Source organism: Sander lucioperca, chromosome 21 (assembly GCF_008315115.2).
Source record: "Sander lucioperca isolate FBNREF2018 chromosome 21, SLUC_FBN_1.2, whole genome shotgun sequence".
Lineage (NCBI taxonomy): Eukaryota > Metazoa > Chordata > Actinopteri > Perciformes > Percidae > Sander > Sander lucioperca.
The window spans coordinates 27,014,383-27,034,884 of NC_050193.1; the positions used below are offsets into that span (position 1 = coordinate 27,014,383).

Consider the following 20,502-nt stretch of genomic DNA (forward strand, 5'->3'; position numbering starts at 1 on the left):
AAAAATACGCAGAGTCACATTATCAGCAGCCATATGAAAATGAGCCAGCAGTGTGACGTATTCTTAGGAGAGTATCTTCATTCTCATCCATCAAGAGAGTAGTTTGTCTTCTGCGAGGCACTAAAGACACCCAAAGAAAAGTGCTGTGGTGTATATTGTTTACATTTGAACTAATTCTTATTATGAATATTACGTTTAGAGAAAATTATTCAAGTGAATACAAAAAGAGAAAGATAAAGACTACAGCTATGAACACACCATCATGGTCTTGACATCTTTTCGAGGGCCTTCAAAATTAAAACAAAAAGTCACTTAAAATGTATATGACATATGGTCAAGACAACAAAAAAACTACGAGAAAATCCCAAAATGAACAAGACCAAGGAGATGTACTAACGGTTGGATGTGATCATGTTTTCAGTCTACAGCCTGTGTGGCTTTAAGTCTTCTCTAGCACTTCCAGTAGTAATTGTAAAACCCCTAATAACTTCTCTCTCGTCTACCACATTTAAACTGTAACCTTAACAAAACTAGTTCACATCTTTATAACATAAAAACAAAAACAAAAAGATTAAAAACAGACCTTAAAGAAACACGGCTAGAGGAGGAGAAAAAAAGTCACCTTAAAAGGTGAGACTACTCCATCTGCTCCATTCATTTCTGTTTCTGTGAGTTCACTCTGGATCTAATCTACAGCGGAGTTAAACAGTAGTACATCTCTCCGCTCTGGGGCTCCACGGAGAAAAATAAACATTCTCGTACCATTAAGAGCCAGCAGGGGGCAGCAGCAGCATGACAAATGTCTCTCTGAGGTGCAGGGATCCAGGGAAAGGCTTTAAGGCAAAGACACAGGGAGTTCATGTGAAGTCCACTGCTGATGGCTTTGTCTTCTCTCCATGCGTCCGCTCAGCGTTTGTGCGTTCGCCTGCCGGTGCCGGGACGTCTCATCTGGGATGGTGTCGCGTCAGGCCTCTCCTGGCGTTGGTGGACTGGCGCTGCTGGGCGAGGAAGGACATGGCCTGGTTCGAGGGACCCAGCCGCTCGCCAGACACTTTCTGATGCAACGCCATCCCCTGAGAAAGAGGGTTAAAACACAGTTAGAAATGAATACAAGTTCATACAAAATTAAAAATAGTTAATACAAAATTAAAAGCAATTCATACAAAATTAAAACAATCAAAAACAGATTAAATACAGGAATAAAAGAATGACATTCCAAATACAGTGCAGTGCAATGAATTAAACAAAGGCAGTATCGAAAAGAAAGGTCTTCAGCCTTGATTTAAAGGAGCTGAGCGTAGGTGCCGATCTACAGTTTACCGGAAGTTAGTTCCAGATACGTGGAGCATAGAAACTGAACGCAGCTTCCCCCTTTTTTGTTCCGATTCTGGGGATGACAAGCAGACCTGTCCCTGATGATCTCAGAGGCCTCTGCGGTTCACAGCTCACAAGTAAATCCGAAAGGTAATTTGGCCCTAAACCATTTAGCGACTTGTAAACCAGCAGAAGAATTTCTGACAGACAAAAGGCAGAGAAATCAGGTGTGTGTGTGTGAGAAAAACTGTGTAGCGCTGGGGTCAGCAAACGTTTTGATATGAAGTGGCATTTTAAAATGTTCCTATTAATCAGCAGGCCCAGGGAATCGGAGGATTTTTGTTTACAGTGTTCAGCGGTGATCGAGAATGAAAATCTGCGGAATTTAGCGGACTGTTTTTTTGCTCGTGGTGGAGACGTGTTAACGTTAGGAGTCGTCCGTTTCTCCAGGGTGGGGTCACGGGGGCAGCAGCTCCATCAGGGGCCCCGAGCCACATTAACCAGCTCTGACTGGGGGATCCCGAGGCGTTCCCAGGCCAGGGTGGAGATATAGTCACATTATTTTAAATTTATTTTAAAGTGCTCATATTATGCTCATTTTCAGGTTCATAACTGTATTTAGAAGTTATATCAGAATAGGTTTACATGGTTTAATTTTCAAAAAACACCATATTTTTGTTGTACTACACATTGCTGCAGCTCCTCTTTTCACCCTGTGTGTTGAGCTCTCTGTTTTAGCTACAGAGTGAGACCTCTCACTGCTGTAACATCTTTGTTGGGAGTCGCACATGCTCAGTAGCTAGGTAAGGACTACTAGCCAGTCAGAAGCAGAGTATGAGGGCGTGCCCTGACAGTACCTAGGTAAGGACTACTAGCTAATCAGAAGCAGAGTATGAGGGCCCTGACAGTACCTAGGTAAGGACTACTAGCCAGTCAGAAGCAGAGTATGAGGGCGTGCCATGCTAGCAGCTAGGTGAGCATTATAAAGTGTGTTCCAAAGTGACCACGTTTGTCTCTGAAGTAAAGGCTGGACTACAATAGAGCTGTTTGGAGCAGTTTGTGAACAGTGTTTTCTGTTGGAGATGGTAAGTCCCTTTGGGGTGGACTTTGGGCTTTTTCACTTTGTAAACATATAACATGCACAAAAAAAGATATATAACACAATAAAGGAAAGGGAAAAGCCAAAAAGCAGAATATGAGCACTTTAAATCTGCAGAAAACCTGCGTCTGCAGATTCCATGTGGCCCTGTTAATCAGTGTGCTACATCAGCATTAAGCCTGCCATCATCCACCAAGCCCGCTCAGGCAGTTATTGTTTTCGTTTGTGCCACATTCTGTGAAGAAGGCAAGGAGTACTAGCCAATCAGAGGCAGAGTTGGGCAGGTCTTCGCGGAATGTGGATGAAGGAAAAAGTCAATGAAACTACCAAAAATAACAGGCTGTGCTCCAGCCAATGGCTGTAAAAAAGGGCATGTGGAATGGGGACGAGAGATCACTTCAACATTTCCAAATACCCAAAATTGCTGACCCCTGGTGTTGAGGAAGGACTCAAAACTCTCTTTTCCGAGCTTCATTAAACCAAAAGCTTGTACAACTGTTTTCCATTACAAGAGAAACCACACAAGGAAAAAAAACCATGAAATGCCTTCAGCTCTTTTTCATGTTTTAATGGATTCGGTAGACTCACCATGTTGTACCATGCAGTAATGATGAGTTTCTCCTCCTGGTCATGTCGGGCTCTGCTCTTCTCGTAGTCATGCTGCGCAAAGCAACAGATCATCATGCATTAGTTGGATTTAAAGACCTGGAGTGGCCTACTTTGTCTCTTTTATTTAAAAAAAAAAATACCTCCAGGTGCTGGATTTTTCTCTCCTTCTCTGTGAGCTGGTTCTTCAGCGCCTGAATGTCAGGAGTCGCAGGCACCGGCTGCTGCTTGGGATCCAGGGTTTTGATCACCTGCAAAAGACATTTCATTTTTTTTAAAAGACTTCTCCACTGATTACACTTTGCACTCCTATAACAAAGGATTTGTCAGCAGAACCAGAGACATTGTCTTTTCTATTCCACGCATTCTTACTTGTCAAAATCTGGCGCCTAAATTACCCACAAAGCAGAGCATGTGAGCGGAGCACGAGCGGGAGATTTCGGATAGAACACAGAGCGGATTTTTTGGATTGTTGGAGCGTCACCTTATCTGTCCCGCTCCAATTTCGCTCCGGTACCGCTCACACCTAGACTGCAGCTCAGGCTGGAAACCTGTACGTTTATCTATCCTGCTTCTGTTACAAATCTGCGGGGACCAATCACAGACTGGCTTATGCACCTGGTGCGCTATTGGTGGGCAGTGTTTTCCACAGATTCGAAAGCAATTTGTGGCGTGGGGAGGGTTGTAAGAGTAAATAATGATACAACAACAACATAACATTATTTATAATACATTTTTTTGATTCACAGCTGCTACATATAGTGTTTTGACCTCGACAACCAACTGCATTTTACCACAGACTTGCGTTTAGTTAACTTTCTAAGAGTCGGGTCGGTGATTATGAATGTGTGATTGTGTAAAGGTGTTCACGAGATAGATACCAACCTTTAGTGAACTTGTGAATTTGGCCAGCCGTCTTCTCTCCTTTACGGAGACAGACGCTGTGTGCACGGTGGGCTCGATGGTGTTTTAAGCCTCCTACGTCGCCTTACAGGCAGCTAACCCTCACCTTAACACTAACATAACTTCTTTGACATAACCGGAGGCTAAAAACACCGCACGGTGGGAGGAGCTGTGTGTGTGTGTGTGTGTGTGTGTGTGTGTGTGAGCGAGACACAAGTGACAGAGATGGAGGAGAGCAGGGAAAGGAAATGCAGAAGAACGTGTTTTAAATAGCGTTTAAAAAAAAAAAAAAAAATGTAATAACGAAATGCAATGTGTGGCGGCCGGTGTTGATAGTGAGGCGCACCGCCACACAGTGTGTGTGTGTGTGGGAAACACTGGTGGGTTTAACATGATGACGATAGAGAAGCGACCAAGCAGCTTCTTGTTTACATTCAACATTGCGGCCACCAAAGTGCAGCGATGCCGCTGTCGCTGCTACGTCGCCCGGATCTTTGCTCCGATTGGTTGAAGGACTATCCGCCTCTCGTGCAGTAGAAAATACAGAGCAGACTCCCCAGACTAATGTTGTAAGACTAATGTATGTAAGCTTGGTCTGCTGATAGCCAGACTAGCTCACAGCCTGAGTTTGAAGCATGCCCGAGCCCGTCTCTGTATTCCTGCAGCACAGGACATGCAAATAAACGGCGCCCAGCCTCCCTCTTCCTGCCGCCGGTGACCGTCACCTGGCAGACATTTGGCTGGCGGAGCTCCAGGCACGAGGGAGGGTGGCCGCTGCTCATCTGATAAAAACTCTACAACGCATCTTTTTTTTCCTTTTTTGGAGCGAGAGATGAGCAATTGGAGTTGAGCGGGGTGAAATCTGAGTCAAGCGCGGATCAATATCGAGCGGAGCGGCTTCGAGCGTAAATTCTCACCTCTTCACTTTGCGCACATGCTCTGCCACAACGACAACTTGACTGCTGTGTTACGCTGGTAGCGGCTGATGTAGTCTCGGGCAGAGATGAGGAGCAGGCTACAGAGGTCTGGTACGCTCACTTCTTACTAACTCCACACGCCCCAGATTGTTTTTCATTTGTAAAATGTGTGGTCTTTAGACTAGGGTTGCACGATATCGACAAAATGTGATATTGCAATATCAATTATGAATAATGCAATATCGATATTAATTTCAATATTTTTAAACATATGTAAAATTACAAAAGCTATGGGAAAACGCATCAAAATAAATTCCTAAGAAATACAACGCAACGGTCATATTGGACTGGTCCAACATAAAGAAATAAGGACCATGTCTCCAGAACAGGACATGTTCTACTGGTTGGACAGTATAAATATATAAATAAGGACCATGTCTACAGAACAGGACATGTTCTACTGGTTGGACAGTATAAATAGAAGAACAGGACACAACTTTTCTTTCTCTTCTCTGATTCGTTCCATTTTGTTGTCTCTATTTCTTCACTCACACTGTCACTCTGTTGAAATATGCACACACGTCACGTAGTGGCCCCGAGCGCTGACGTCCACTAACGTGCACGTGGCACGGTAACTGGCCAATGAAACATGATTACAGCGTTTCAAGCGGCTCTAAATCAAACACAACTAAGCCACACAGCCAACGGACGGGACGCAGCGCTCCACAAAATAAACCAAATATTGCATACTTATTGCAACACTTTCTATATATTGCGGTAACGATATTGAGTCGATATATCTTGCACCCCTACTTTAGACCCAACAGACACAAAATTATCAGATTTCAAAGTTGCCCTGGAGCCGCAACAGGCTTCATACAACTTTTTTCCCACATATGTAGTAGCCCTCCCCAACACCTGTAAACAGACTCTGATGAGCCTCCCTTTGACCAGTGAAAAGAATAACCCTCATCGTTTCAAAGCCCTATGCTGAGGACAACGTGTTCTGTTTAGGGGGACTAACCGTTCTTGCCTTTTCCACATAACGCTTGTATCGCTCCTCCATCTGCTTCATGTCCTCATCCTTCTTCCGCAGGCTCTCCTGGAGTTCATCGATCTTCTTTGCCACTGAGAGGGAGAAAAATAAAGACGGCGTTCAGAAGAGAAGAGTGGACACTGGAGGCAGCGACCGATGGAATTCGAGAGCCTGAAACGACTTACTGTTGCCGTCCACTTTGGGCTCCAGGTCGTCAATGACCTCTCTCTTCTTTTGGAGATCTGAGTGAGCTTCATGGAGCTTCTCCCTGCAACAATCACACGTCAGGAGTGTGTGAGTTCACTATAGTTTGGGACACACATGGAGAAATAATCTGCAAGAAGCAGTGGAGTACTTACAGATGCTCCTCAAGCTTTTTCTTCAGTAAGGAGGACTTTAAAGAAGAGAAACACACATTAGAACACAAAACTAACACACAAAGCTTTCTGAATAAGGGCTGCACGATATATTGCTTTTTTTAAAATCAGCATCGCAATATGAACTGGCGCAATAATCATCGGAAAAGGCTGCGGCATATCGCGAAAGACACTCAGTAGATCAGTAGAAAACTGCACTTTTAAAATGTAGCTGTCACTTTTTTTTTTTAGAGGTGATTTCCTTTCATTTGTTTTAAATTCAACCAGCAATGTGTTGTATTTTAGCAGAATACTGAAAGCAGCAGAAAGGCAGAACTGAGTACACTTTAACATGCGTTTATATAAGTAATATTATAATCGTGATACATTATCGCATATTTTCCTCCTATATCCTGCAGCCCTATTCTGAATAACACACAAACACACAGTATAAGCTGGCAAAGAGGTAAATCATGGGCCAGTTGGACAGAGGGTGGGCCGTACTTACGATGGCCTGATTTTGGCAGAGTTGATCGATGGGGGCAGGCGCAGAGAGACAGACAGAGAGGGGCAGGCGTTAACAGTGAGTCACCACAGCAAACAAGAGGGTTCAATTCCCACACAACATGTATCAAAGTAGAACAAGCACTGCAGTCCTCAACAGCCAAGAGTTTAACAGTAATCTTCTCAATATAGTCAACACGCCATGCATCTGGGTCAGGGGTAGGCAACCTTTAGCCAGTGGCTCCCTGGCTTTGACGGCTATTTCTTCTTTTTTCATTTTAGTGATTCTTACATTCTCTTATTGTGAAAATATATACCGAATTAAAAGAAAAAAACGTTTTAAAATGTCAACAGTCATCGTGTCATAGACTTCGGACATCACAAATGGCAGATTCCACATAAAAAAAAAATAAATAAAAATGTCGGAGAAAAACAGGGAATTTCATCGTGAATGGACGGATTTGTTTACACACACACACACACACACACACACACACACACACACCTTAGAAATGTCCATTCTACTCCATTATAGACAGAATACCAGCTGAGATCAGTTGCATTGTTTTTTTCAACCAGGGCAGCAGTTATCAGATTACATTATGTGTTTACATAATTACAAAAGGGTTCTCCAATGTTTTCTCAGTTAGCCTTTTAAAATAATGTCAGATTAGTAAACAGAATGGGCCTTTGGATCATTGGATGAATGGTTGCTGATCAATGCATCATATCAATCACTGTAGATATTGCATTAAAGATCAGCCACTGCTTTCTACAGTCGAGAACCCTTTTGCAATGATGTAAACACATGTCATCTGAAAACTGTTGACTGGTTAAAAACACAATGCAACTGATCTCAGCTGGTATTCTGTCTGTAATGGAGTGGAATGGACATTTCTAAGTGACCCCAAACTTTTGACCGGTAGTGTAGATATATACTGGAAGAATCTTCCAAAAATGGAAGGCTTAAATGAGTTTTGCGGCTCCAGACATTTTGTTCGTTTTTTTTTTTTAGCCAAAATGGCTCTTAGTAAAAGGTTGCTGACCCCTGATCTAGTTGATCAGTTTCATAAAGAAAAAAACGTTCTCACACGCACACACTGTGTCTCAATATTCTGTTAATGTGATCGTGGAAAACTATGATTTCTGATGACGGGGAGTTATAACAAAAGTGGGCAGAGGAGAAGGAAGAAGGTGTCTCGACTCACATCCTCAGTCTTGCTGTCCTGCTCGTGGAGCGCTTTCTGGAGCTCCTCGATCTGAGAACGCAGCTCTGAGATCTGCTGCTGGTTTAATCTGGGACACAAACAGAAAGAGCAGGGGGAAAAAAAGATACAAGAAACTGAGAAAATGAAGACAAGGCAACATTGTGGAGAGAGTAAACAAACAAATGAGAGGTTGATAGTAAAGATTAAATACGTTTTTAAAGTTCCCATGGCATGAAAATGTCACTTTATGAGGTTTTTTAACATTAATATGAGTTCCCCCAGCCTGCCTATGGTCCCCCAGTGGCTAGAAATGGTGATAGGTGTAAACCGAGCCCTGGGTATCCTGCTCTGCCTTTGAGAAAATGAAAGCTCAGATGGGCCGATCTGGAATCTTCCCTTTATGACGTCATAAGGGGAAAGGTTACCTCCCCTTTCTCTGCTTTGCCCACCCAGAGAATTTGGCCCCCCCATGAGAGAGAGAGAGACATCATGGTTTGAAAACAAGTGAAGCATGGCAGTTGGTCAAGACCACCCCCCCACCCTCCACCTTGCCCCCCCCCTCTCTCCTCCTCAATAGCATTTAAAGCTACAGACACAGAAATGGCACATCCTCAGGAGAGCTCATTGTGGGACTGGCTCTAGTGGCTGTAATTCTGCACCAAGGCTGAATTTAGGGAAAGAGACTTCAGATACAGTATTAGGGGACCACTAAGGTCTATATAAAAGAGACTTCAGATACAGTATTAGGGGACCACTAAGGTCTATATAAAAGAGACTTCAGATACAGTATTAGGGGACCACTAAGGTCTATATAAAGAGACTTCAGATACAGTATTAGGGGACCACTAAGGTCTATATAAAGAGACTTCAGATACAGTATTAGGGGACCACTAAGGTCTATATAAAAGAGACTTCAGATACAGTATTAGGGGACCACTAAGGCCTATATAAAAGCATCCAAAGAGCACCATGTCATGGGACCTTTAAGTCCATAGTAGATCTGGAAAGATTACTCGATGTCAAATAGTAAATTAATCGCCAACTACATATTTTGATAATCAAGTAATCCGTTTGAGTCAAAATTCTCTGATTCCAGCTTGTTCAATGTGAATATGTTCTAGTTTCTTCTCTCCTCTGGGACAGTAAACTAAATATCTTTTGAGCTGTGGGCAAAACAGGACATTTGAGGACGTCATCTTGGGCTTTTTGGGAAACTCTGATCCACATTTTTCACCATTTTCTGACATTTTAGAGACCAAACAACTAATCTACAGATTAATAGACGATGAAAATAATCGTTAGTTGCAGCCCTAGTCCACACTGTGGGTGGAAGATATATAAGTGTATATATATATTTATAAGTATCAAGTGGATCTCTGTACATTTGCTGCAGGCAGTGTTCAAACATCCCCCCCCTCAAGTGTGCTGCCTGGACATTCACTGCTTACTTTGCTCTTCTGAGCATGCTCACTCCACTCCTCTCCTCCTGTTACTGTTGCTGAGGAGGCTTCCCACACCCTGGGCCTGGTGTTGCATGGACACACACACACAAACACACACGCAGTCCACCCACATGTCCACATGCCCACAGGCACGTAAACACACACACACACACACACACACACACGGGACAATCTGGCTTTCTGCTGTCGGTCCTCCAGCCCCGCCCACACAGCTCAGTTGAGCACACAGTCCAGAGGGTGAGTTGACATTTAGGCAGATATCACTCCTACCATCAGCCAAACAACCAGCATAATGTCCAGGAACACACAGTATGGTGGCCCATTACTTAAAAGGCCTCATGAATTGTGTGTCCTTATGTCAATTGTTCATTTAATCTCTTGTCCAATTCCAAATACATGTAAAAATATATAAAATAAATAAATAATTATATAATTTTGAGTATTTTTACATCATAATCATGGTCTGTTCCCTTACTGTTAAACAGTTTCAAAGGTTTGATGACTCATCTAGGCATGGGCCGGTATGAGATTCTGACGGTATGATAACCTTCAGCATAGATTTCACTTTTGCAGTATTGCAATTAGAGCTTTAACATGTATTTTCCATTGAACACAATGTATTTTATTTAAAACACACTGCACGCTGGCAGGGAGAGGGATTTCTAAACTGCACTTTCTGTCCTTGAAGACACATAGGCTTAAAAAAAAAACATACTGGGCGCCCGGATAGCTCAGTTGGTAGAGCGGGTGCCCATATGTAGAAGTTTACTCCTCGACTCAGCGGGCCCGGGTTCGACTCCGACCTGCGGCCCTTTGCTGTGAACATGTAATTGTTGGTAATGATTGATTCAGCAATCACTGGTGTGTTCATGGAGTCTTTGTCTGACAAATTCTTCTGTACTGAGGCCGCTGTGGGGCCTCACGCAGTCGGCAAGAACTTCACTTTCAATTCATAAATAGGCCCTATACATTTAATAACTAAAGAGTGAAATGGCAACTAGAGATGTTCCGATAGCAGCATCGGAAAAGCCTCCGATACCGCCTACAAGTTTTTAAGTGTTTTAGTACCTATCCAATATAACGTAATTTAGCCCGGAAGAAAGCTACTTTAAAGTAATTTATTTGTTCTTTTTCCGTTATGACTCGCTGTCAATCTGGATAATAAAAGAAAGTTGTATGCCGTTTATTGTTTGCGTTTGACAAAGTTTAACCACAATGATAGCAATCATATCACATCCATACAGGGGTAGTAGTACACAGCTATTTCTCTCACATTACACCGCTCCTCTGCACTGGTTACCAGTTGCTGCCCGCATCCGCTTCAAGACATTATATATTATATATATATTAATTCAATGAATAATCAGCCAAAGTCCACATATTTATGCGGGGGTCGCATTTTTTCAAATACGCCGCACTTTCGCCGCATAAATTGCCGATTTCCACGCAAAATATTTTTGCTTGCATGATTTCATAATCCCCGCATTTTTGTTGCAAAAAAAGTCACATATATCTTAGCAGAAAGTTGAAAAATGTTGCGTTTACTTCACACAAGAGGAGCCATTTCCCCCTGTTGCCATGGGAACGTTACGAAGTGACGTAATTACGCGACGTGAACATCATCGAAAAGCTGCAAACCCCGCGATGAAGCCACGATGAAACCGCAGTTTTTGCAAGTTCCCGCAATTTCATCGCATAAAATTGCATAAATATGCCGCATATTCCATCGCATTTTTTAAGAAAACGTGCTGCATAATCAAGGATTTTTCCAAACAATCACAAAAAAACTCCACATTTTTCTGGAAGGACTGTTTAAAGCTAATGTACTTGCACGTGTTGTCTGGAGTTCAAACCTTCAGGGTTGAAAGCACTTAATTGGAAGTCTCTTTGGATAAAAGCGTCAGCTAAATGACATGTAATGGAAATGTTAAAACATAAAACAATGTACGTATTTTTTAAACACACTGGTATCGGATCGGTACTCTGTATCGGCCGATACGCAAGTTCAGGTATCGGAATCGGTATCTGGAAGGGAAAAAAAGGTATCGGACCATCTCTAATGGCAACCAAAAAAAAATCACCACAATCCACACACACCCTCGCTCTACCTGTTCTGAGTTTCCAGGATGTTCTTGCTGCGCTGGGCCTCTTCCAGCTCGGCCTGCACCTCCACTACTTTCTGCCTGTAGGTCTCCTCCTGGACGCACAACATCTTGTTTTCACTCTGCAGACGCACCACCGTCTCTCTGTCCAAGAACAAAAAAAGAACAATGAGAAGAGAGGGGGAATACGAGGTGAAGGAAAGCGGGGAAAAGAAAAGTGGAGGACAGATGAAATGGCTCAGAGAGCGACTGCGGCAAGTAATGTCTGCCCAGTGGGCCGCGCCTTTATCTGACAACGCCCCGGCCAAAAGTGCAGCACTGACATGTGTCGCTATTTCTGTGGCCAACTGTTCCCTCAGACTATAGAGGAAGAACATAGGGTACAAGTGGGCTACTGAAAGTGACACCAATGTATGTCTGTTATGGGTTTAGAAGGCAAATATCATCTGTTGCGCTTACATTTGATTGCTACGTACATATGAACGCCCACACCACGCACGGCTTATACACACACACACACAGATACAGCGTGACAGACGTACTTGAACTCAGTCGGCATGATCTCTGCAGCCAGGTTTCCTACTGTGACATCATCGTCACACAAGCCTCCTGCAGAGAGAAGAGAGAGACAAGTGTCAGCGGGAAACTTTATTTCATTAAACAGCCGTATATCTATCTATCTATCTATCTATCTATCTATCTATCATGATTCTCCAAATCCAAGATTAGATTTTGTCTTTTGCATTTAAGGTTCAATTTAAAAAAATTTTCCCAACAGAGAATGCTAAGCCATGCCACAAAAACAGCCACTAGATAGCAGAAGGATGCCTTGCAACTTTGCAGTTTGAGTTTTTTTTTTTGTGCCGCAATTGAACGCACCATGGAGACCCGTCGAGCCCACATCCTTTACCTTTGTTTGTTAGTTTCCATAACTGACTCACGGGGAAGGCAAAATGTTGCTAAACGTGGCCGGGTTGGTTCAGCGGGTAGAGCAGGCGCACATATACTGAGAGGTTTATGCCTCGACGCAGAGGTCCAGGGTTCGAATCCGACCTGTGACGATTCCCCCCCCCCCTCTCTCTCCCCTTTCTCACCTAGCTGTCCTGTCCATTAAAGGCGGAAAAGCCCCAAAAAATGATCTTAAAAATAAAAATTAAAATAAATGTTGCTAAACCAAGACTTCAGGGAAACAGGAGGATTTTCCAGTTCTGTTGTTTCTCCCTTATCTCCGACTCCCGAAGTGGCCATGGAGTCTGCAAAACTGCAGCTGCAGGATACCGCTAAGCTAACATTACCCTGTGTCTTTAGCTGCATGGTACCAGCCGGTAAGCACCGGCTGTTTTTAGTTTTTCCTTCTTCAGACATGCGCAAGTAGGCGGGGTTGATGAGAGAAAAAAAGTACTCAGGGAATCGCCAATCCTGCTTCTCATTTCAATAAATCGAAAGCTGATATTTATTGATTGATATATATATATACACACACACACACACACACACACACACACACATACACATACATATATATACACACACACATATACATACACACACACACACACACACTTATATACATACACACACACACTAGTTAATGGTCAGCTACCAACACATACTGCTCCAAAGTTCTGAATTGTGAATGTATTCTACCACAAGTGTAATTTTGCTTTGGATTATTTTACCATCTTGCAGCTCAGTTATTTTGTTTCTATTATTATTATTTTGTGCAATTACAACTCACCAGATCCGCTGAGACACCGCTGTTGGACTTGTGCACACCGGAGCTCATCGTTTGTCTCCCGAAGTGTGTCCCTTTCCGAGATCAGACGCTGAAGAACGAAGCACAACGTAACACAGATTTCAGCTTCATTTCAGACTGCTTTAGTCTGTATGTTAGAAGAATTATTAGGCCAATGAAATCTTTAAATTGAATCCAGTGTAAACCTGCCATGCGTGGAAAGAAAAAGTAAAATCAAAGCAAGCTCGACACAGAGGTAGTTTAATGGTTAAAGGTGCAGTAGGTAAGACTTATAAAACGACCTTTCTGTCATATCTGCTGAAACTGACCCTATGTTCCAGTAGAACTACAGGAAGCTGGTCATTAAAATAAATCCAGCTCCTCTGGCTCCACCTACAGCCTGTAGTGTGATTTACAAAAATCCACAGCTCCCTGTTCAGATGCACCAATCAGGGCCAGGGGGGGTGTCTAACTGCATGTCAATCACTGCTCATGCACACGCATTCATTCTCCCTTGTGGGGGGAGGGGCTTAGGAGACCGTTTTGGGCTTTAGCAGAAAGGGGGGAGGGACTGAGAAGTTGTTGATGTTCAAATTCTTTGGCTAAGTCCTGGATCCTCTCAATCCTACCTACAGCACCCTTAAGGTGTGTACCACATAACAGCAACATCTATGGTTTGATTCCTGGTTGTGGGGTCTGTGTTGCATGTCATACCCCTCTCTCTTCCTGCATTCCCTGTCTCTATCTTCAGTGACTGTCAAAATAAAGGCTAAAATGCAAATCTGATATTTAAAAAAAGTAACGCTCCATTAGGTTTTGTTCAACCAGTGTGGTATGCACATGAAAATTGACTTTATGTCATTTTACATTTAGACTTTGGGCAGTAATTGGGGGAAATCAAATCAACATTGTCGCATGAGCCTCAAGCTCTACGTAGCTACGAGTTAATTTGAGCTAGACCAGGGGTCTCCAACAAGTAGCTCGTGAGCAGGTGACCAGTAGCTCGCCGATAGGTTGACAAACAGAGACAAAATGACCACAATATTAAAAGTGAGGTAGCTAACTATATGGGCCATTGAAGTGTAAAGTGGTAATGTTTTCATGGACCGTGATGGGAATACTTTCAGTGATGTTTCTAACTATGTGGGCTAAAAGAAGTGTAAAACAGTCAAGAACTTTTACGTGAAGTGAAGATTTTTCATAAGCTTTGGGTATTGCAATTTCATACGTGTACAAACAGTAGCTTCATTCAGCTTATGTGTGTTGTGTAATAAATGTAAGCGATGTGATGCAAGTAGCTCTGGGTCACTTTCGTTTTTTTTTTTTTTTTTAAGTAGCCCTTAGATGAAGGAAGGTTGGAGACCCCTGATCTAGCCTCACACAGTAACTAGAAGTAGAACAAAGTAAATGTACACTTCATGTCAGTACAGTATGTATCGCTTAATTACCCCCACAAGGAACTGAGGACATTAATCACTCCTGTCAGATTGCAGAAGGTGCTAGAATTAACACCGGACGTGGGAGTCCACGGAAGGATAGTACGATATTTGCCTGGCAACAATGCCTCCTGCAGGGATGTGTGTACTGTAAAAGTCACAACAAATGTCCATCCACACAGGATTCCCATCACTGAAATCTAGAGCTGCAAAGATTAGTTGACTAGTTGTTAACTATTAAATTAATCAGCAACTATTTGGACGATCTATTAATCAGTTTGAGTCATTTCTTTTATAAAATAAAGAGTCAAAATTCTCAGAGTCCAGCTTGTTAAATGTGAATATGTTCTAGTTTCTTCTCTCCTCTGTGACAGTAAACTGAATATCTTTGAGTTGTGGACGAAAAAGGACATTTGAGGACGTCATCTTGGGCTTCGGGGAAACGTTGATCCACATTTTTCACAATTTTATAGACCAAACAACTAATCCATTAAATCGAGAAAATAATCGTTAGTTGCAGCCCTACTGAAATCAAACCTATATTACCGCGTTATAACGTAGTAATGAATATATCACACAAGATGCTCCGCGCTGATAAAACAGAACAGTAAAATGTTCTCATTCTTTCCCCACAACAAGGGACCTTTCATTTCCCCGAGCGTGTGCACCGACTCACTTCTTTCTCCTTCAGCAGTGCGTCATACTTGTCGTTAAGGTTCTTGTACTCAAACTGCCATTTCTCCGCTTTCATCGCCTCTGCCGAGTGCTTGGTGTGGAGCTCATGAGCCTGCAAGTCAGAAGAGAGCATAGCAACAGTCTGCGTTGGCAGGACCTCTGTAAAAACTGCCAGTGGTGAAAGAAGCATTCAGATCCTTTCCTTTAGTAAAAGTACTAATACCACACTGTAAAAAATACTGTTACAAGTAAAAGTCCTGCATTGGAAATGTTACCTAAGTAAAAGTTTCTAAGGATCGTCAGGAAAATGTACTTAAAGCAGAGATATTCAACAGGGGGTCATCAGAGTTAGTGCAAGGGGGCCTCTAAATTATGTTTAAAAAATGTTGACGCCGATGAGATTTGCTCCTTAGGTATTGAAATTGGGTATTAAACTAGTGCAGCGCCCGTTTGGAGCTTGTGCCTGTTCAGAAAGGGCCAATTGCTTGGTTTCCAGTATTCTTTTCCCCACAACTTTATCTAACTATAAGCGCGGTTCAATCAGTGTCTAACAACAGGAACTGTTTGTGGTAAACGTGTTGCAGCATGGACCGTTTAAGAGGTTGCACCTAGAGGTATCAGAGTAGCCATGGGTGAGCCCACTTTTATGTTTGCCAGAAAAACGTTAAAAAGGTACACTGTGTAGGGTTTTAAGTATTTTATTAGATAAAATCAATGTCTTCATTGGTGTAAATTGACCTCTGCCAATGATCTGACTTATCCTCGTAAGCGAAGAATTTCTCATCTGTATTTAAATTGGACGGGCAAGTCCAAGGAGGCTTCCATGTTGTTCCGCAATTTTGAAAAACTATAATCACTGAGAGGGACATAGAGCACTAGCCTACCTGTCTAGCTAATCCACAACGCATTTCGTTCAGAGCCAGCGTCACGTGACTGAAACCAGCTGAAACGGAGAAGGAGCTCAGTGAGAGGCGCTTGTCACTGCCCCGGCAAATTTGAAAGCCTGCACTGCCCTTTAGTTCATCATGGAGGATCATACTAATGCCGAGCCACAGAAGGAATCCTCGTCGCCAAAAAAAGCAAAAATTTGAAGACATGTTGTCATAGCTTCTTCACATAGCTTCTTGGTACATAACGGCTACCGTAGTTGCAACACGCATTTAAAAAAGCGAGGCGCTAGAGAGCACTATTCGTTTGAATGCAAAATACAATTTCACCGCTAGATGGGAGAAATTCCTACACAGTGTACCTTTAAATAAACTATCGCCCGTTGGGTGACTAAACTCATATTCTGAAGTCTTTGTGAGCTGTAGTTAGAGCCTTCTAGTTCTACTTTTAGGCATATGAATCGAAATCCACAAGCCTTCTAGTTCTAGGGATGCAGCAATTCCTTGCCCCCGCGGCTTTACTGTGCATGTGTGGGGACACGCACAGAGATATCCCCATTAATAGATAGATGACGAGGTATTTTTCGATACACGATACTTTAGAGGCAATTTGGTCGGTGCCTAAAAAGTATTGAATTCGGTACCCAGCCCTAGCTGAACAAGCATCTCTCGCCCTGCTCCGTGTCAAATCCACAGCTTGCCTGTCTCTTGTAGGTGTCCAGCTGACTGCGGACAGCGTTGGCCCTGCGGAGCTCCTCCTCCAGCTCGCAAGTGCGCTGCATGTACACGGTGTTGCGCTCCTCCAGGAGGCGCACCTGCCTGCGCAGGTCTCCCAGATCCTCCAGCTTCCTCTTGTACGTCTCCACCAGCGCTTCCAGCTGGTTCACCCGGTCAGACGAGTGCCTGAGGGGGAGGAGAGGAGAGGACAGTGTGGGAGGCGTCGAGTACCAGCTGTGAGATATGACTTTTAGTTAAACAGAATACATCCGTGTGTGGATGTGTACTTAACTACTGAAGAAAAAAACAAAAACAAATCTCTGACGCAAGCCAGTGTCAGTGCATGAAATTCACATTATCAACACAGATGTCAGAGAGGAGCTGAATGGACGTCTGTGTGTGGGCAGCGTGGGAGTTGTTTCTGCGAGTGTAAATTGATAATAGATGAACTACTGCTTAAAAGGAAAAGGCTGGAGAGGTTACTGAAATCCCTTGAAAAACATCCAAACCAGCAATGTGTTAGTTTGTCTTTTCAATACTTTTCTACTTTTTTCTTTGTACGTGTCAATGTATGTGGGATTGACTGAAAATGAACAACATAAAGTACATCTCACCCAGTAAAAACCTCACAAACCACAATTCCAGAAGGTGACCAACCACTGTCTCAATAATAATTATCAGCCAACATTTACAATATATTTCACAAGAGCGCACGGTTATTTTTGAATGAATTGCAAAAAGCCCTCAAAGTACTGAGTCTTCCCTAGTTTAACATGCTCGGTTGGAAAAGCTACAAACAACACACACACACACACACACACACACACACACACACACACACACACACACACACACACACACACACACACACACACACACACACACACACACACACACACACACACACACACACACACACACACACACACACACACGAGAGACGGCTGGCGAAATTCACAAGTTCACGAAAGGATCTCGTGAACATCTTTACACAATCACACATTAAAAAGTCCTATAAAAAATATTTTATATTCTGAATACAATGTTGTCAGTGTGTTAATGTTGGAGTCCCGACCCGACTCTTAGCAAACAAACAAACATGCGATTGCTCCTTCTTTAGAAAATTAACTAGTCGCAAGTTTGCGGTAAAATGCAGTTGGCTTCTCGAGGTCAAAACACTATATGTAGCAGCTGTGAATGAAATAAATGTATTATAAATAATGTTATGTCATTTTTTTTAGTCTTACACTGAATGTTTGCTGCTTCAATCCAGATGAGTATTGAAAAGTATTTTCCGAATTTGTTTACAATATTTTCAGGCTTCAACCAGTGCTGCTCAAGCAGAAAGACAGGGTCACTGGGAGAGAAAGAGATAGATTGTTGGGCATTGAAGAAAGAGTAGGAGAGGAGGACAGCATCCAACTGCGTGTCCTCAGTTTTTGATACTTGATTGTTACAAAAAGTATTTCACCCCCCCGACACGGGGGCCGTCGTCGTCGTCCCCCCGCGCCACAAATTGCTTACTAATCTGTGGGAAACACTGGTCCATGTGATTCAACACCCACCAAGCGTGACTTTCAAACTTTACAGGTTAGCCTGTGAGAAGTCCTGCACGGTTTTCCACAATGAATTCAACTTGAGCGGGCGTGATTTTGTAGGAATGGTATTCTGGTCTCACCTGAGAATGTCCATCTCGTCTTTGAGGGACTGGGCCTCGTGCGCCAGGCTGGTCAGCTCTTCGTTACGTAGCTGCAGGTCGGTCACCTCACGCTCCAGTATCTCTGCCCGCACGCGCACGTCATCTCTGCTGTTCTCCAGTCTGAGATAGATATGATAGCAGAGCAGTGGTTTGTGTGGCTGAGGAAACTGAATGGACTCATTGTGAGATACTAAATGGAGCAATATGTATTTGATTTGCATGTGTCCGTGGTGTTAACTAACCCTGGACTGTCTAACATACATATGTATACACACACACACACACACACACGGAAAATAAGTATTTGAACACCCTGCTATTTTGCAAGTTCTCCCACTTAGAAATCATGGAGGGTCTGAAATTGTCATCGTAGGTGCATGTCCACTGTGAGAGACATAATCTAAAAAAAAAATAAAAAAAAAAAAAAATCCAGAAATCACAATATGATTTTTTTACTATTTATTTGTATGATACAGCTGCAAATAAGTATTTGAACACCTGTCTATCAGCTAGAATTCTGACCCTCAAAGACCTGTTAGTCTGCCTTTAAAATGTCCACCTCCACTCCATTTATTATCCTAAATTCGATGCACCTGTTTGAGGTTGTTAGCTGCATAAAGACACCTGTCCACCCCATACAATCAGTAAGAATCCAACTACTAACATGGCCAAGACCAAAGAGCTGTCCAAAGACACTAGAGACTAAATTGTACACCTCCACAAGGCTGGAAAGGGCTACGGGGAAATTGCCAAGCAGCTTGGTGAAAAAAGGTCCACTGTTGGAGCAATCATTAGAAAATGGAAGAAGCTAAACATGACTGTCAATCTCCCTCGGACTGGGGCTCCATGCAAGATCTCACCTCGTGGGGTCTCAATGATCCTAAGAAAGGTGAGAAATCAGCCCAGAACTACACGGGAGGAGCTGGTCAATGACCTGAAAAGAGTTGGGACCACCGTTTCCAAGGTTACTGTTGGTAATACACTAAGACGTCATGGTTTGAAATCATGCATGGCACGGAAGGTTCCCCTGCTTAAACCAGCACATGTCAAGGCCCATCTTAAGTTTGCCAATGACCATTTGGATGATCCAGAGGAGTCATGGGAGAAAGTCATGTGGTCAGATGAGACCAAAATAGAACTTTTTGGTCATAATCCCACTAACCGTGTTTGGAGGAAGAACAATGATGAGTACCATCCCAAGAACACCATCCCTACTGTGAAGCATGGGGGTGGTAGCATCATGCTTTGGGGGTGTTTTTCTGCACATGGGACAGGGCGACTGCACTGTATTAAGGAGAGGATGACCGGGGCCATGTATTGCGAGATTTTGGGGAACTACCTCCTTCCCTCAGTTAGAGCATTGAAGATGGGTCGAGGCTGGGTCTTCCAACATGACAATGACCCGAAGCACACAGCCAGGATAACCAAGGAGTGGCTCTGTAAGAAGCATATCAAGGTTCTGGCGTGGCCTAGCCAGTCTCCAGACCTAAACCCAATAGAGAATCTTTGGAGGGAGCTCAAACTCCGTGTTTCTCAGCGACAGCCCAGAAACCTGACTGATCTAGAGAAGATCTGTGTGGAGGAGTGGGCCAAAATCCCTCCTGCAGTGTGTGCAAACCTGGTGAAAAACTACAGGAAACGTTTGACCTCTGTAATTGCAAACAAAGGCTACTGTACCAAATATTAACATTGATTTTCTCAGGTGTTCAAATACTTATTTGCAGCTGTATCATACAAAAATAGTTAAAAAAAATCATACATTGTGATTTCTGGATTTTATTTTTTAGATTATGTCTCTCACAGTGGACATGCACCTACGATGACAATTTCAGACCCCTCCATGAT

At 43.1% G+C, this 20,502-nt stretch overlaps 1 protein-coding gene across 2 annotated transcripts in view; it reads right to left on the reverse strand.

The window, feature by feature from the left end:
* Nucleotides 1-402: 402 nt before the first annotated feature.
* LOC116065324 (protein Hook homolog 2-like) overlaps nucleotides 403-20,502 on the reverse strand; it is a 33,043-nt gene continuing 12,943 nt past the window's right edge. Inside the window, exons 10-23 of one of the 2 annotated variants that reach the window (XM_031320778.2) lie at nucleotides 18,637-18,777; nucleotides 16,943-17,144; nucleotides 15,356-15,466; nucleotides 13,247-13,334; nucleotides 12,051-12,117; nucleotides 11,515-11,652; nucleotides 7,944-8,031; nucleotides 6,740-6,745; nucleotides 6,235-6,269; nucleotides 6,061-6,143; nucleotides 5,864-5,967; nucleotides 3,163-3,270; nucleotides 3,002-3,073; nucleotides 403-1,073 (exon numbers count right to left, since the gene is read on the reverse strand). In XM_031320778.2, the coding sequence (XP_031176638.1) occupies nucleotides 945-1,073; nucleotides 3,002-3,073; nucleotides 3,163-3,270; nucleotides 5,864-5,967; nucleotides 6,061-6,143; nucleotides 6,235-6,269; nucleotides 6,740-6,745; nucleotides 7,944-8,031; nucleotides 11,515-11,652; nucleotides 12,051-12,117; nucleotides 13,247-13,334; nucleotides 15,356-15,466; nucleotides 16,943-17,144; nucleotides 18,637-18,777 (1,372 nt within the window). In that variant the 3' untranslated portion in view covers nucleotides 403-944. The remainder of the gene's footprint in view (nucleotides 1,074-3,001; nucleotides 3,074-3,162; nucleotides 3,271-5,863; nucleotides 5,968-6,060; nucleotides 6,144-6,234; nucleotides 6,270-6,739; nucleotides 6,746-7,943; nucleotides 8,032-11,514; nucleotides 11,653-12,050; nucleotides 12,118-13,246; nucleotides 13,335-15,355; nucleotides 15,467-16,942; nucleotides 17,145-18,636; nucleotides 18,778-20,502) is intronic. The other variant, XM_031320779.2, reaches the window with a different exon arrangement.